Source organism: Salmo salar, chromosome 04, assembly GCF_965601325.2.
Source record: "Salmo salar chromosome 04, fSalSal1, whole genome shotgun sequence".
Lineage (NCBI taxonomy): Eukaryota > Metazoa > Chordata > Actinopteri > Salmoniformes > Salmonidae > Salmo > Salmo salar.
In genome coordinates, this window is record NC_138294.1 from 18,697,518 (window position 1) to 18,712,218 (window position 14,701).

Here is a 14,701-nt window from a genome sequence, read left to right on the forward strand (position 1 = left end):
AGTTCCACAAGCTCTGCATGGTTTTCCATAGGCAGGGCAGTGCTCTTTGCCACGTGTGTGCGTATTCCCACAGTATTTACATGCTACTGGGCTCTCTGTGTTCACCGTTCGTGGTGAATTACTCTGCCTTGATTGGTTTTGCCTGAATGTCTGCCTAGCAACAGCGTGAACAGTGTCAACGTCGGAGCGTGGGGTTTCGATTTCCATTGCTCTCATTCTCATGTCAGTGACTTCAGCAGTGCGGCACATTTCGATGGCAGTTACTAATGTTAAGCCTCTCTCTCTCAGTAGACGCCGGCGTGTATCCTCATTTGCAATTCCCAGTACTATTTTGTCACGAATCAATTAATCTTTCAATCCCCCGTATTCACAAGTGGCGGTCCGGCTAGTCGATTACCTATCAACTAGACTCCGTAACAATTGCTAGACAGCCATTTTCAAGTTTTGCCATAGGTTTTCAAGGCGATAAGTCAAAATTGTAGCTAGGCCACCCACTCAGGAACATTCAATGTTGTCTTGGAAAGCAACTCCAGTGTCTATTTGGCCTTGTATTTTAGGTTAATTGTCCTGTTTTAAGGTGAATTTGTCTCCCAGTGTCTGGTGGAAAGCAGACAGAACCAAGTTTTCCTCTAGGATTTTACCTGTGCTTAGCTCCATGTTTCTTTTTATCCTAAAAATAACTCCCTAGTCCTTGCAGATGACAAGCATAAACATAACATAATGCAGCCACCACCATGCTTGAAAATATGAAGAGTGGTATTCAGTAATGTGTTGTGTTGGATTTGCCACAAACATAACCCTTTAAATTCAGGACAAAGTTAATTTCTTTACGCATTTCTTGCAGTATTACTTTAGTGCCTTATTGCAAACAGAATGCATGTTTTGGAATATTTTTTATTCTTTACAGGCTTCCTTCTTTTCACTCTGTCATTTAGGTTAGTGTTGGGGAGTAACTACAATGTTGTTGACCCAGCCTCAGTTTTCTCCTATCACAGCCATTAAACTCTGTTTTAAAGTCACAATTAGCTTCATGGTGAAATCCTTGAGCGGTTTCCTTCCTCTCCTGCAACTGAGTAAGGAAGGACACCTGTATCTTTGTAGTGGCTGAGTGTATTGATACACCATCCAAAGTGTAATTAATAAGTTCACCATGTTCAAAGGGACATTCTGCTTTATGTTTTTTACCCATCGTCCAATAGGTGCCCTTCTTTGTGAGGCATTGGAAAACCTCCCTGGCGTGTGTGGTTCAATCCATGTTTGAAATTCACGCTCGACTGAGGGACCTTACAGATAATTCTATGTGTGGGGTACAGAGATTAGGTATTCATAAAAAAATATGTTAAACATTATTACTGCACACAGAGTGAGTCCATGCAACTTAAGCCTTGTTAAGCAAATATTTACTACTGAACGTATTTAAGCTTGCCCTAACAAAGCTCTTGAATACTTATTGACTCAAGACATTTCAGCTTGTCATTTTAATTTGAAAACATTTCTAAAAACATAATTCCACTTTGCCATTATGGGGTATTGTGTGTAGGCCAGTGAAACATCGCAACTTAGTCAATTTTAAATTCAGACTAACACAACAAAATGTGGAAAATGTCAAGGGGTGTGAATACTTTGAAGGCTCTGTACCGACATGTAGTTGTTGATAGACACATTGACTATATTCATCATGCATTAAGTGAATCTAAATGGGTGAAGTCAGTCAAAATAAATCTGCAGATAAAAGTTTCACTAATTTAAGTGATCAAATATCAAGTCCTTTTGACAATACAAATTCTAATCTCCTACTGGTAATGAAATATAAAGTCAATATCACAAATCCACCAGAATAGACTGTGGGATACGTTCCTTGGAGGCGACGCAACTCACGTCTTAGGTATTTGTTACATCTAATTGAGAACAGTGTCGGACAGCACGTGTTTTGGAGAGACGGTGTATATAAAAAGAAAATGAGTCGTATTGAAAAGCAGCCAAGCAGAAACGACGAGGAGCACGGCAGACAGAAAATGATTTAGAGGACATTTCCCATTGCAACATTAAGAAATGACCTACTTGTCAAATATGATTTTACTTGTCGAAAGATTTATGAAACCGTTGTAATACATCATCGATTTTGCCAACCACCAATTAGGTTATAACTGCATGCTCTGTCAACACTTAACAAGGCGTCTGTAGTTGTCAGTGGGCTGACAAATTATAAATCATTGAAAAATATATCTTTGGAGATGTTCGTTTTTTTTTACACCCAAAATGAAATCCACTTTACATCATTGTAATGTCAATCCATCAATCCAGTAATGTATAAAAGTGAGAGTAACATTGATGTAAAGCCATTCTTGTACTGGTAAACTGTACATAATAAATACAATGTGTGAATGTACTTTCATGGAAACCCCAGAAACATTTCAAACCAACTCCATTCTGTTCAAGTTTAGAATTTTGTTTTTGAACTCACTTAGTGGAGAGCGGTTGGAATGATTTCATTGAGTGTTCCAAGTCTATCAAACCAGAACACTCTGTAATATTAAGATGACTAGATTTGATACCGTTTGCAATTGCAGAAGTGTTCGGCTGTATATTGTAACGCTGTAAACGTTCACAGTTAACATAAATCAATTCCATCAAAACTACTCAGACGTGTTTCCAGATTATTTTGTTTGTACAAATAGGTTTAAGAAAACGCTTTAAAAAACAGAACTGATTAAAACTACAGTTTTCAATATGACATTAACCAAGATATTCGACTAGAGTCTTGAGTTCCTTGCAGTTCTTGACAACGTCAGGAACAGAAGACAAAGTCTGTAGAGAAAGAAAAGGAAAAAGTGTCAAGTCTAATGCCAAACTATCAATATACATCAAGTAACACATATGAAAATGACCATTTCTATTAAAGGTAGACTCAGCAAAATGACGTTGCCACGAGCAGCACTGCAGATACTGAGATGAGCAAGTTGCAAGACTTCGCTCTCACACAGTATTTGCACATGTGCACGGAATCACATCACGCTTTTACAACTTGGCAGCCATAGGACCAAAACAGGGGTTAGTGGAAATGTACCCACTATGCGGTTTACTTTCAACATCTACGTCATATCGCTGAATCTACCTTTACATTTCAAACAGAAAAATGTATATCCCTGTACTCTCACCTTTCTGACAGTCTCAATCATATCGTCAAGGACTCGAAGTTCCTTCTCCACTTTCTTCTGGTTGGTGTCATGGATCATTTGCTGCAGAGACAGAGGGGAACATTGAAGATGGTGACTTGTGCATTGGATACCACTTACAGTTGAAGTTGGAGGTTTACATACACCTTAGGCAAATATATTTAAACTCAGTTCTTCACAATTCCTGACATTTAATCCTAGTAAAAATTCCCTGTCTTATGTCAGTTAGGATCACCACTTTATTTTAAGAATGTGAAATGTCAGAATAATAGTAGAGAATGATTTATTTCAGCTTTTATTTCTTTCATCACATTCCCAGTGGGTGAAATAATCTGTCTGTAAACAATTGTTGGAAACATTACTTGGTGTCATGCACAAAGTAGATGTCCTAACCGACTTGCCAAAACTATAGTTTGTTAACAATACATTTGTGGAGTGGTTGAAAAATGAGTTTTAATGACTCCAACCTAAGTGTATGTAAACTTCCCACTTCAACTGTACATATGAAGTGCTTTCCTTAAAAGCTGGAATCCTTAGTTGCAACATCCATTTTTCACTTCGAAATTAATTATACACACCCATTGATTCTTGAAGAATATAACTTATATAAATGCCTCATGAGCTTAGTTCAACTATCCTACCCCATCAGAACCCAGAATATAAGCTTGTTTTACTCCAATGTTTATAAACATTGTAAATGTAAAACACTTTAAAGCCTCGTAACATGGTTAAAACTATAATTTTGATATAGGTGGAGATGCATCCATAGCTCTGCCTAGGAATTTGAGAGTGGTTACATTTCTCCAGGCCCATCCCTCAAATGTTTACCAAATCAGAGGCGGGGTGACACACTTGTGTATAGATCGTATAGACACTTACATGTCTCTTGGCTCTCTCCAGAAGCTTTGCTCTTCCTTCCTCAGCTTCCAACAGAGTCCTCTTTAGTCTTTCCACCTGTGGTGGAGACAGTGTTTAAGGTCCTACTGCCTGTCAAAGACAACTAGTGTTGGAGGGAGAGGATTCCTTGGTCTTTCAAGGCTGCAGGGTTGGTGTGAGGGGATGTATTTGAAATGTAATTGTGGCCAATTTAAAACAACCCAAGGTTGGGTCATGTAGGGCGCTGTGGCGAGCTCAGATCAGAATGCCCAGTGTCTAGGTGTGGGGACAGCAGAGACATGGACACCGTAGGGTAGCCCTAGCAGTTCTTACAGGGGTAACAGGCAACCTATGGTCTGGATGGTACCTCTTTCAGTAGGCGGATCTTGTCGTCCATGGAATGCATGCTGTGTGCTGATTGGTTGCCGGTCTTTCTTAGCTCGTCCCTTAGAGCCTGGGACTCTACCTGTGATTGGTGCAGTGAACGGCGCAGGTCTGCCACCTCCCTACGCAGCTCCTACAGAACACAAATACAGAACATAGCAGCAACGTAACATAGGCTAAATGGAAGCACATCATGGCGTATAGGTCACAATTCACACGAGGATAAAAATACGAAATAAAGTGAATGTAGCCAACAGAGTATTTTTTGGTCGAAAAAGTGATATAGTCCCTTACTTTGTTCTCAGATTTGTGCTTGTAAAGAAACTCCCTGGCCTCATTCACTTCACTGCAGATCCTCTTCATAGTGTCAACCTCCTGGTAAAACAGAACAAATGACCTGGGTTCAGCCTCAGTCACACAGACCACTATTCACCAAAATACCATGTCAGTCAAGTAATCACACGTCTCATGTCCTGTAGCCAAGAAAGTAATAACAAATGTCTAGATTTCTCAGTGAAATAAGTATTGGCAGCCCTTTGCCAATATGCTCACAAATACAGGGTTTAACGCAGGTAAGAAGTTAAGTGTAACTGAAACTGGTGTTTTTAGTTGTACGGTCTGATCTGAGAGCAGTGTAGTGTCTCACCTGGGCCTTGTTCTGTAGAGTCACCTGGTCCCGGCCTAGCTGGTTCTGGAGACGGCTCAGCTGGCTCCTCAGCTCCGACACCTCAGCCCTGTGTCTGTGGGCCTGGGCCTGCTGCTCCCCCTGCAGCCTACAGCTGGTATCACAATACAATTATTGGTTAGGTTTACTCAGCGTATCCCAAACCCTGTGCATCAAAGTGTGATGATTATTTGAATCGGCTGTGTAGTGTTAAGGCAAAAACCAAAGCGTGCCCCCCTTAGGGTCCCGAGGACAGAGTTTGGGAAACCCTGGGGGTTTAACCCTAATATGATGGAACTTGACATTGAGCAGGCAGTGTTCCCCACACTGGATTCAACTTGTCAACTAAATCATCAAGCCCAGGTGTGTTTGTCCGGGGCTACAACAATGTGTGGTGTTGGGGTTACTGGAGGGCTGGAGTTGGGAAACACTGACTTATGGTGACCAGGAAGGTAAACAGTAAATAATTGAATGCTTAAAGGAGAAATTCTAAGCTTCACATCTCAACACAAAATAAATGCCACACACGTCACAGTGCTTACATGGTGTTGTTCAGTGCCTCCTGCTCGGTGTCCTTGCTCTGTCGTAGCTGTGTGATGGTGGAGCTGAGCTCAGAGACTGTGTTAGCCAGGTCTGCTAGCAGCTCCACCACACTACTCTGCTCCTCCTCTGGAGGCACCACTGAAACCAGGAAGGGCGGGCATTTAATGACTGGGCCCAGGACACATCTATACAGACAAACAAATGACTGGGCCCAGGACACATCAATACAGACAAACAAATGACTGGGCCCAGGACACATCTATACAGACAAACAAATGACTGGGCCCAGGACACATCAATACAGACAAACAAATGACTGGGCCCAGGACACATCAATACAGACAAACAAATGACTGGGCCCAGGACACATCAATACAGACAAACAAATGACTGGGCCCAGGACACATCTATACAGACAAACAAATGGGTTGTGTTCAGTCTGGAGACGTTTTGAAACAGTGAAACAGGGGAGGTGCTACGAACTTGTCCAATAAGAACACAGACTTTAGTTTTTCGTTGTAAGGTTTTGCTACAGTGTACCCTACTGAACAGAACCCAGCAACCCCCCCTGGGGAGACCAGCAACCCCCCCTGGGGAGACCAGCAACACCCCCTGGGGAGACCAGCAACACCCCCTGGGGAGATCAGCAACACCCCCTGGGGAGACCAGCAACACCCCCTGGGGAGACCAGCAACACCCCCTGGGGAGACCAGCAACACCCCCTGGGGAGACCAGCAACACCCCCTGGGGAGACCAGCAACACCCCCTGGGGAGACCAGCAACACCCCCTGGGGAGATCAGCAACACCCCCTGGGGAGACCAGCAACACCCCCTGGGGAGACCAGCAACACCCCCTGGGGAGACCAGCAACACCCCCTGGGGAGACCAGCAACACCCCCTGGGGAGACCAGCAACACCCCCTGGGGAGATGCAATGGAGGCCTCACCTTGACACTTCTTAGGAGTGATGGGGGCGAGGCGAGTGAAGGCGCTGGTCTCGCTGCCCAACCCTTCAGCTTGTGGTTCCTCTGTCATGTCCAAGGGGGGCTGTGTGTCATTGGCCTGTGCCAGGTCAGTGGTGATGGCCACCATGATGCTATCCACGAAGGAGGTGGAGGGATGACGTTCGACAGGGAGGGAGGGCTGGGACACCTCGTCTTTACCACAGACCTCTGGCTTCTGTAATAACACCACACATCACAACAGACTGAGTCTTCTATGGACTAGTACAGGGTGTGTGCAGTGTGTGGTGTAACAGGGTGTGTGTGATTACCTTGGTGGTCAGAGCAGTGTGAACATCGTTGGTCAGTTGTCTCAGTGTGTGGTGTAACAGGGTGATGTCAGTAACAGCCTGGGCTAGCTGCTCTACCAGGTCCAATTGGACCGACTGGGCTCTGGCCTTACTGTCCTCCAGCTCTGCCTGCAAAGCCTCCCTCTCAGCGCTGACACACACACACACACAATCAGCTAAAGACAATTGTTCAATTGTTTGTAATAACCATGTCCCATGTAGTCATAGGAGACAACCCCCCCCCCCCCAACTCATCACAGCTCAACTCATTAAAAATAAATAATAATGTCTAATAACTAAATGTACTATGACTCCACAGTGACTGGTAGTGGGTCTTACTGGAGGTGGCTGAGGGCTCCTTTGAGGTCCTCACACTGGATGTTCCTCTCCCTGAGCCCCTGTAGGTTAGCCCGGAGGGTCCCCTCGCTCTCCACCACCTGCTCCCTGGCCATATCGTTCTCCATCTGTAGGAACTACACAGGGGAGGAGGAATAGAGCTGTTACACACAGCACTCATCACAGCTGAGTTTAGGATCAGCACACAGGAAGAGAGGGAGAGAAAGAGAGAAGATCTACAGAGTAAAAGAAGGAGAGAGAGAGAGAGTGGTAAGGAGCAGAGAAAAAGACAGAAAAAGGTAGAGGAACTCAAAGCAAGAGAGAGCACCACCACATACAGTACTGCAGAGATATATCCAGAGGTCTACCTACCTCGTTCATCTCCATCATGCTGTTGAGCTGCACGCGGACTTCATGGAGCTTCTGCAGCTGCAAGCTCTGGCTGTGGGAGTGGCTCTGCAGCTGGCTCAGCTGCTCCTCGCTGTGGGCCAGAGCCTGGGACAGCTCACATACACGCTGCTCTGACTGGACCAACGCACCTTCCAACCTGGACACAGGAGGGGTTCAATAAAATGTTATAAAACGGGTTGTTTGGATCCTGGATTCTGATTGGTTGATATGCAAGAGTTGTGGGACAACACCACCCACAAAACAGCATGTCATAATTCCACTGTCCCACCGCCCAGGCAGGAAATCCATAAACGTTCTATCCCTCGGGGTTAAAAAAGCATCTACACATTAGTTTTCCATGCTACTATTTGGTTTGCAACAGTTAGGGGTTGTATAAACCCACCTGGCTGCCTCTATGACCTTGCAACAATGTAACATTTTACAAATGGATTTCTCCTGTGGCAGTAGGCTTGAACACAAAACTAATAATTCACCATGGAAACCATAAACAGTCAGAATTCCATTCATTCCTTAACCAGTGCAATGCTGCTTTTGTAGGCCTATTGGATATTTAATATATCATTATTTATTGTAGTTCTTGTATCTCATCATTGAACCTGCTAGCTAGCTACATGCCAATGATTTGTTTAGCATAGCAACTCGGAACAAAAAGAATGATTCGAATTAACGGCTGGGTCAAAACAGAAAATAACTAATGACCAGAACACAAAAACAAATGTACTCGTTTAAAATGTATAATTTAAAAATCTAGATTTGTATTAATATGTTGCCAACTGTTTTATAAAAGCAATAAGGCATGAGAACCCGTTATGATGTGATAACTCCCTCCTAAGTGCTGTTCCCTCTGCCTTGATTCAGGCCTAAGAACATCCCTTAGTCGGAGTAATCCCTGGGTTCTCATGCCTTATTGCTTAATTAAACTCAATGGCTAAACATGCCTTAATAGTTAAACCAATGTGCATTATTGATTACAAATAGCAAAAGGTATGTGTCTTAATTCATGTTAAATCATCTTTATAGCTGCAATGTGATGGGGCTAAACATAAAAAATACATCAGAATAGCCCATTTCAATGGTAAAATACAGATTTAAATAGTAGTGTTGATAAGAGAAATGAGGTAGCTGAGGAGTTCACTTACTGGTTGGCCCTGTCGGTAGCTTGCTGGACTTCTTGCCATGACTGCTGCAACCTGAAATAACAAAGTTAAGGTTCTTTTTCTCTATATATATATATATATAAAAAGTTGAATTGACAACTGCCATAGTTGAAGCACCATAACAGCTTAGAGTGAACTTTGAACTGACTTGGTGGACTCTGCAGCCAGGGCCTGCTCTAGGAAGGCATAGGAGGCCAGGGTAGAGGAGACGGTGGCAGACAGCTCCGTGACCTTCCTCTCCAGCTGAGCTCGCTCCTCTTCTCCCTCACTCAGCTTCTGACGCAGAACACCCAACTCTGAGAGAGGGAGAGAGGAAAAGGGAGAGAGAATGACAATGCTAGAAAATAATCGCCACTTATTTTTAAACTTAACACAATAACACTTGAAACTCGAATGCCATCTTCAATCGTTTGTTTCAATCCCAACCTGAATTGATGATGGTGGCCTGGAGATTCAAGTCCCCAATCTCCTGTCTGGCATCTTGGAGACTCACGTTGGTTTGGTCCAGTTCCTCTTGGATCTGTCATGTAGAAGTGAGCCACGACGCATTGGAATGAAGCCATAACATTGTGGAGAGACGAGTTGCAGAGGATAACAGAACAGAGCAAATATAACAGGCAGTAGAGACATTGTGAGGTGTGGGAGATGAGGAAGATGAGAGAGAAAAGGGAGGTCAGACCTGCTCTCTCTCCTCCACAGCTTGGTCTCTCTCCGAGAGGTGCTGGTCTCTCTCGCCTATAGCGTTGGCTGCCTTCTCATTCAGCGTCACCAGTATAGGAGTTGTCCTCTGGAGGAGACGCCTGGCTGTTTTCAGCTGGGGAGAATATGACATCTTACACACACGTGGTACAGAACAAAACATTGCAACCTTTTGGGTGCTCTTTTCTTTCCTGACAAGACAATGTAATTTCCAGGTTAAGACATACCTCTTGATGCAGACTGTCGTGATCGCTCATGGTTCCTCTCAAGAGCTCAGATGCAGAGTTGAGGGATTCCACGTAGGCCTTGCTCAATGCAACCTGAGTGAGGACACACATGAGCACGGGAAAACAAATACACAGCACCAAAATAAGCATAAGCTGGGAACCAGGCGATTGCCTCTAGCCCTGATCTCAGACTGTGTGTGGTACCTGTTCTGGGTAGGTCTTGTTCAGGGCAGCCATCAGCTCCTGGTGAGATCCCACACTCTCCTCCAGCTCAGAGATACGCACGGCACAGTGAGCCCTCAGCTGCTCGGTCACACTGAAGGCTGCGTCCTTGGCGGTGAAAGCCTCCTCCATCCGTCTCCTCATGTCCTCACTCTGCTGCAGGGTGTCTCGGACCTTCTGCACCATCCTGCCCTGGGTCTCCTTGCACTTCTCATAAAGGGACTTCATCTGACCATACTGTGTATCCAGGCTCTGCTGGTCCTCTTTAACCAGGTCTCTTATCTGCCTCATGCTGCTGAGAGCATCCTCAGTGTCTCCACTCAGGGCTGTCATGGTGCTCCTGGTGTCCTGCATGCTATGGAGCAGGTTCTGTAGAGTGGTCTGGTCCAGTTCTAGCTCCTTGATCCTCTCCAGGGCCGTCACATAGAGGTCTTTGTAGGTTACTGTCTGGCTGAGTTCAGTGTGGTCGGTCTGGACCAGCTTGTCCCTGAGTTCTGAGGGCCCGGGGCCCCTAGAGTGGCCCTGAACCCTGGCTGTGCACAGCTGCTGCACCAGGGCCTCCACCATGATGAGAGTGGAGGTCAGCCTCTGCTCCAGCTCCTGTCTGGGGACCCCACACAGGCTCCCAGGGGCCAGACTGACACAGAGAGAAAATAGTTCTTATACACACACACGGGAAATACTTGTGCACGCTTCTCTCAGACAAACACAAAAAAACAATATTTACATGGTTCATATTACATAAACACAGAACATTTTACAGAGTTCTCACTCACAAAAACACACAGTCCAATACTCACTTCCAGAGCAGAGTCTCGGTGCTAGTACAGGCGTCAGACACAGAGAACTCCCTCTTCCTCTCAAACTGACCAGAGGTGTTGGCACTGCAGTCTGCCTGCCTCACTGGAGTGGTGCCAACACACATGCTGTGGCACTCTACAGCCGTGGACCCCGCTGTAGTTCCCACTACAGGAGGGGCGGGAGCAGGTGTAGGGGCTAGGGCAGGGTTGCTAACAGGGTCCATCTTGCCCGATGCCAGGATGAGGAATTGGGCCATCTGGATGAGTTGCTGCTGAAAGGGCTCCTCACAAACCAACCTTGGTAAATGATCAAAAAGACCCATCTCTACTTTCTCCACCTTGGGTTGGGGTTTTACATGAGGTACATCCACTTCTGGCCTCGTCTCCACAGTCTCTGTGACTGGGTCTGGAGAAGGAGGGGGCTTGCGGATCGATGCTGCACCCACTGCCGTCGAGTTGAACTTGGGTAGAGGCATGGGGCTCTCCAGGACGGCCGCCCAGAGTCGGCTGTCTGGGTTGGCCGGGACAACGAAGCTACCCTCAGCAGAGTTGAGGACACAGCCCCTGCCGTTTTCCAGAGCGGAATCCTCCATTTGGGCGAAAGGCGATTTCTGAATGCCCCCTCTTCTGGTCATGGGGGTAGTGCTAAGAACAGGGCTGAAGGTCTCAAACTGTAAAGCATCACCATCGCCGGCCCACCTCGCTACAGAGGGGATCTTGGGTAGTTCAGTCAACACGTCAGCAATGTTCTCAGAGCTCGCTTCGTCTGTAGTGTTGGAGAGAAGAGGAGCGTTACTGCTTGAACCCAGCACGCTGTCTCTGGCCCCACTGGACTCCTGCATTGAACCATGAGAATGGGAGTGAGAGACTATCGATGGGTTGTCCTCATCTACAGGTGTGGAGCTCCTGGCCGAGGCTCCAAACTCATTGCAATGGGAGCAGTCAGATTCCAACTGTATAGATGGAACCACGGCGCTGTCTCCATCATGGAGAGAAGAACCCTGTTTGGGGCCTTCAGGGAAATGCTGACCGGCGACATCACCCAGGTCCTTCAATGACCTTAAGGATGCATTTCCCATTGAGGGCTCACTGATGGCAGCGGTGTCTGCTTCCAACACGGCACCTTCACTTTCCACATGGCTATAAGGGTGTTTTGCATGATCGGAGGACTGCTCCTCTATGATGCTTGGGTTGACCCTGTCGTTGTACGGTAGATGACTGGTCACAGTCTGATTCTCAGGTAGGAGGATAGTGTCGTCGGACGCTCTGGTGGACTCTGAGACTTCAACCTGTCCGCCAGTGGCATTTTGAACACCAGCTGACTCTTCATTGGTATGGACCATCTCTATGGATTTCAAAGTACTACTTTGAAGACTACAATGTGTAGGTTCTTTGAAGGAAAGGTGCGCACTAGAGGCCATATTACAATAGAGATGATCTGTGTGGTCATCGATGGACTGCATGCCCAAGTCATCTACTATAACACTTTGACATATACTGTCGTTGTATGGCTGATGGTGGTTTGCGGGCTGATCCTTTGGTAGGAGTATAGTCTCAAGTTCCACCCTGGAAGCCTCGGAAAGTTCCACCTCCCCTCCGGTGCAGATGAAAGATTTAAACGTTACATCTCCCTGTCCGCCAGTAACAGTCTCAGTGATGTGGGCTAGATCGGTGAACTGTGGAACACTAAGACTGGCGTTTGAACCCCCATTAAAGGACAGGTCAGCTTCAGTTGTGGCCAAATCGCTTTCCAAATCACAATAGACGTGATCCACATGGTTGTCGCAGCATTGAGTAGCCATACTGTCAGAGAGACATGTGTTTTCATCATCATAGCCAGGAAGAGAAGAGATGTTCAGTTGATTCTTGGGTAGCCAGATGGTTTCGTCTACAACCCTTGAGGGCTCTGAAACCTCAACCTCACCCCCAGCACAGATGAAGGACTTGAAGGTAATGTCTCCAAGTCCACTGCTTGTATCAACAGCTGTGTCCTCAGTGGTAGGAGCTGTATCACTGGTAGTAGTTTTATCACTGGGCTTTGGAACACTAGGAGAGCATAGGACCTCAGCTGGTGGAGGGCAATGTGTTAACGGGTCTGTGTAGATAAACACAGCATCATTCTGTAGGGAGAATGGGAGAAGTATAAGGTACATTTCAAACAATAGTTCAGTGAACAGGATCCATAGGCCCATAGCTTGGCTGTTTGTCATACCTTAGGTGTTTTGAGAATATTGCTGCCCGACCCTGATCTAGATTTGAGTCTAGAAGATGGGGTTGAGAGATGGCGCATTTCATTCTGGACACACTTCAATGGGGTGCGTTCTCCAGATCTTGTTGAAGGCTGGGCACATTGAGAGAAGCCAACATCCAGTTATTGATAAACAACTTAGCTAGCTAACTAGTTAATGTTAGTGACTGCTATCCACAATTATGGTCGAAAGTTCTGTTCAGTAACTTCATAATACATGTGTGAAATGCAAATCTTACCATGGTCTCTCCAAATGTATGCGATCTTCTCGTGGACATGAGGGCTTGCGTGGCTGGGCTACTGTCAGAATACAAACAACCTGGTATTATTGTTGGAGCCATATCAGACCTGTTACCAACTTGCCTGGCTAGTTTGCGTTCAGATAAAAGTGATGGGGTGTATTCATTGGTCGGATTCAGTTGCAAAACGTCTATTGGACTAATTCAAGTAAGTCCCACCCCGTTTCGTTCCGTTTAAGAAACGTTTTTCAACAGAATCGCCGGAATTAATACACCCCTGATGTAGGTAGCTATGTAACGTTAACTATGGAAATTATAACGTTATTAACGTTGACTGAAATTAGCTAATACGCCTACCATTGAGCATATTATCCATTGTGTTAAATGACAGAACTCATGCAGAATTTGAGTTTCACGGGGACATTTAGCGAACGTTAGCTAGAGTTTTCACATAACGTTAGCTGGCTAACGTTATGAGACGTGACGCTATTTAAATTACTCGGCTACAAAGCGCTGTAAACAAAAGTCAGAGCTATCGCATATGGTTAATATGAATAGCTACTTAAAATATTTCCTAAAGAAAATGTTTTTGAATGAAGTAAACAAACCTGCTGCAGGAGTAAACGTCAACCGCCTGTTCTTCATTCAAACATGAGTAGGTTCGCTGCTATTGGCTATAAACCGTTAACGTCAACTCTCCAACGCCTTCACGTAAATCTATGGGTCGCCTTTTACCCATTACTGCCACCTGCTGTTGTGTTTGTTTAGTGTATGGTATTATTTTCAAACGTTTCAGACGCTGCATGTTCACAAAGACAAAATTCAATGGAAGTCACAGCCCAAGCCCATACTGGATTTTAGTAATTTTATTCATAAGACTGTATTTTATTTTCATACAAAAGACTTAACATTCAAACATTCCAAATCAAGTTGTATACAAAAACAAAATTTAGGGAGATTACAGAAATGTCAGATGTATCAACTGCATCTAACTCTCATTGCATCTGTCCCACTCAATGATTGGTATTAACTTTTTAATACAGACACAGCAAACTTGAATATATTGAATACTGCACTATAATCCATCACACAAAAACGACCATCCATATTCCATCATCATCAATAAACCTTCAGATAAGCAAAGCATACATTCATTTCTGTCTGACTAGCTGAACTTTTTCAGCTCCTGGATCCTGACCAGGGGTTTAGAAGTGACCCTTGTCTCCCCCCTACCCTTTAGCTCTGTGGTGCTGAAGCTCCTGCTTGCCAGACCCATCCTGATCATGGGTATCACACTGCAGCGGCGGTGGAACGAGCCAATGGCCGTCCACTCCTTCAGCAGGCTGTCGCTGATGGCGTCCAGGGACATCTTCCTTCCCTTCCCCCGGCGATGGCGGAGCAGGGCCCCCACAGTGGGGCTGGTCCCCAG

The 14,701-nt window shown here is 45.4% G+C and overlaps 1 protein-coding gene across 1 annotated transcript; it reads right to left on the reverse strand.

Moving 5' to 3' along the window:
• Positions 1-1,463: 1,463 nt before the first annotated feature.
• Positions 1,464-13,920, reverse strand: LOC106602330 (uncharacterized). The gene is made up of 21 exons (XM_082974156.1): positions 13,881-13,920; positions 13,273-13,330; positions 12,998-13,126; positions 10,786-12,905; positions 9,968-10,622; positions 9,764-9,856; positions 9,517-9,651; positions 9,264-9,357; positions 8,986-9,133; positions 8,820-8,870; positions 7,642-7,816; positions 7,273-7,406; positions 6,916-7,084; positions 6,590-6,821; positions 5,643-5,781; positions 5,083-5,215; positions 4,731-4,811; positions 4,420-4,569; positions 4,056-4,130; positions 3,159-3,239; positions 1,464-2,808 (listed from the first exon to the last, which is right to left on the reverse strand). The coding sequence occupies exons 2-21, from the start codon at positions 13,309-13,311 to the stop codon at positions 2,737-2,739; spliced, it is 4,905 nt and encodes a 1,634-aa protein (XP_082830282.1). The 5' UTR covers positions 13,312-13,330; positions 13,881-13,920; the 3' UTR covers positions 1,464-2,736.
• Between the last annotated feature and the right edge of the window lie 781 nt (positions 13,921-14,701).

Coding starts and splice junctions, on each gene's coding strand:
- LOC106602330 (XM_082974156.1), bottom strand. CDS start 13,311: ATGTCCACGAGAAGATCGCATACATTTGGAGAGACCATG. Junction 10,623..10,785: donor ACCGAGACTCTGCTCTGGAA/GTGAGTATTGGA, acceptor TCTCTGTGTCAG/TCTGGCCCCTGGGAGCCTGT. Junction 4,131..4,419: donor AGATCCGCCTACTGAAAGAG/GTACCATCCAGA, acceptor TCTCCACCACAG/GTGGAAAGACTAAAGAGGAC.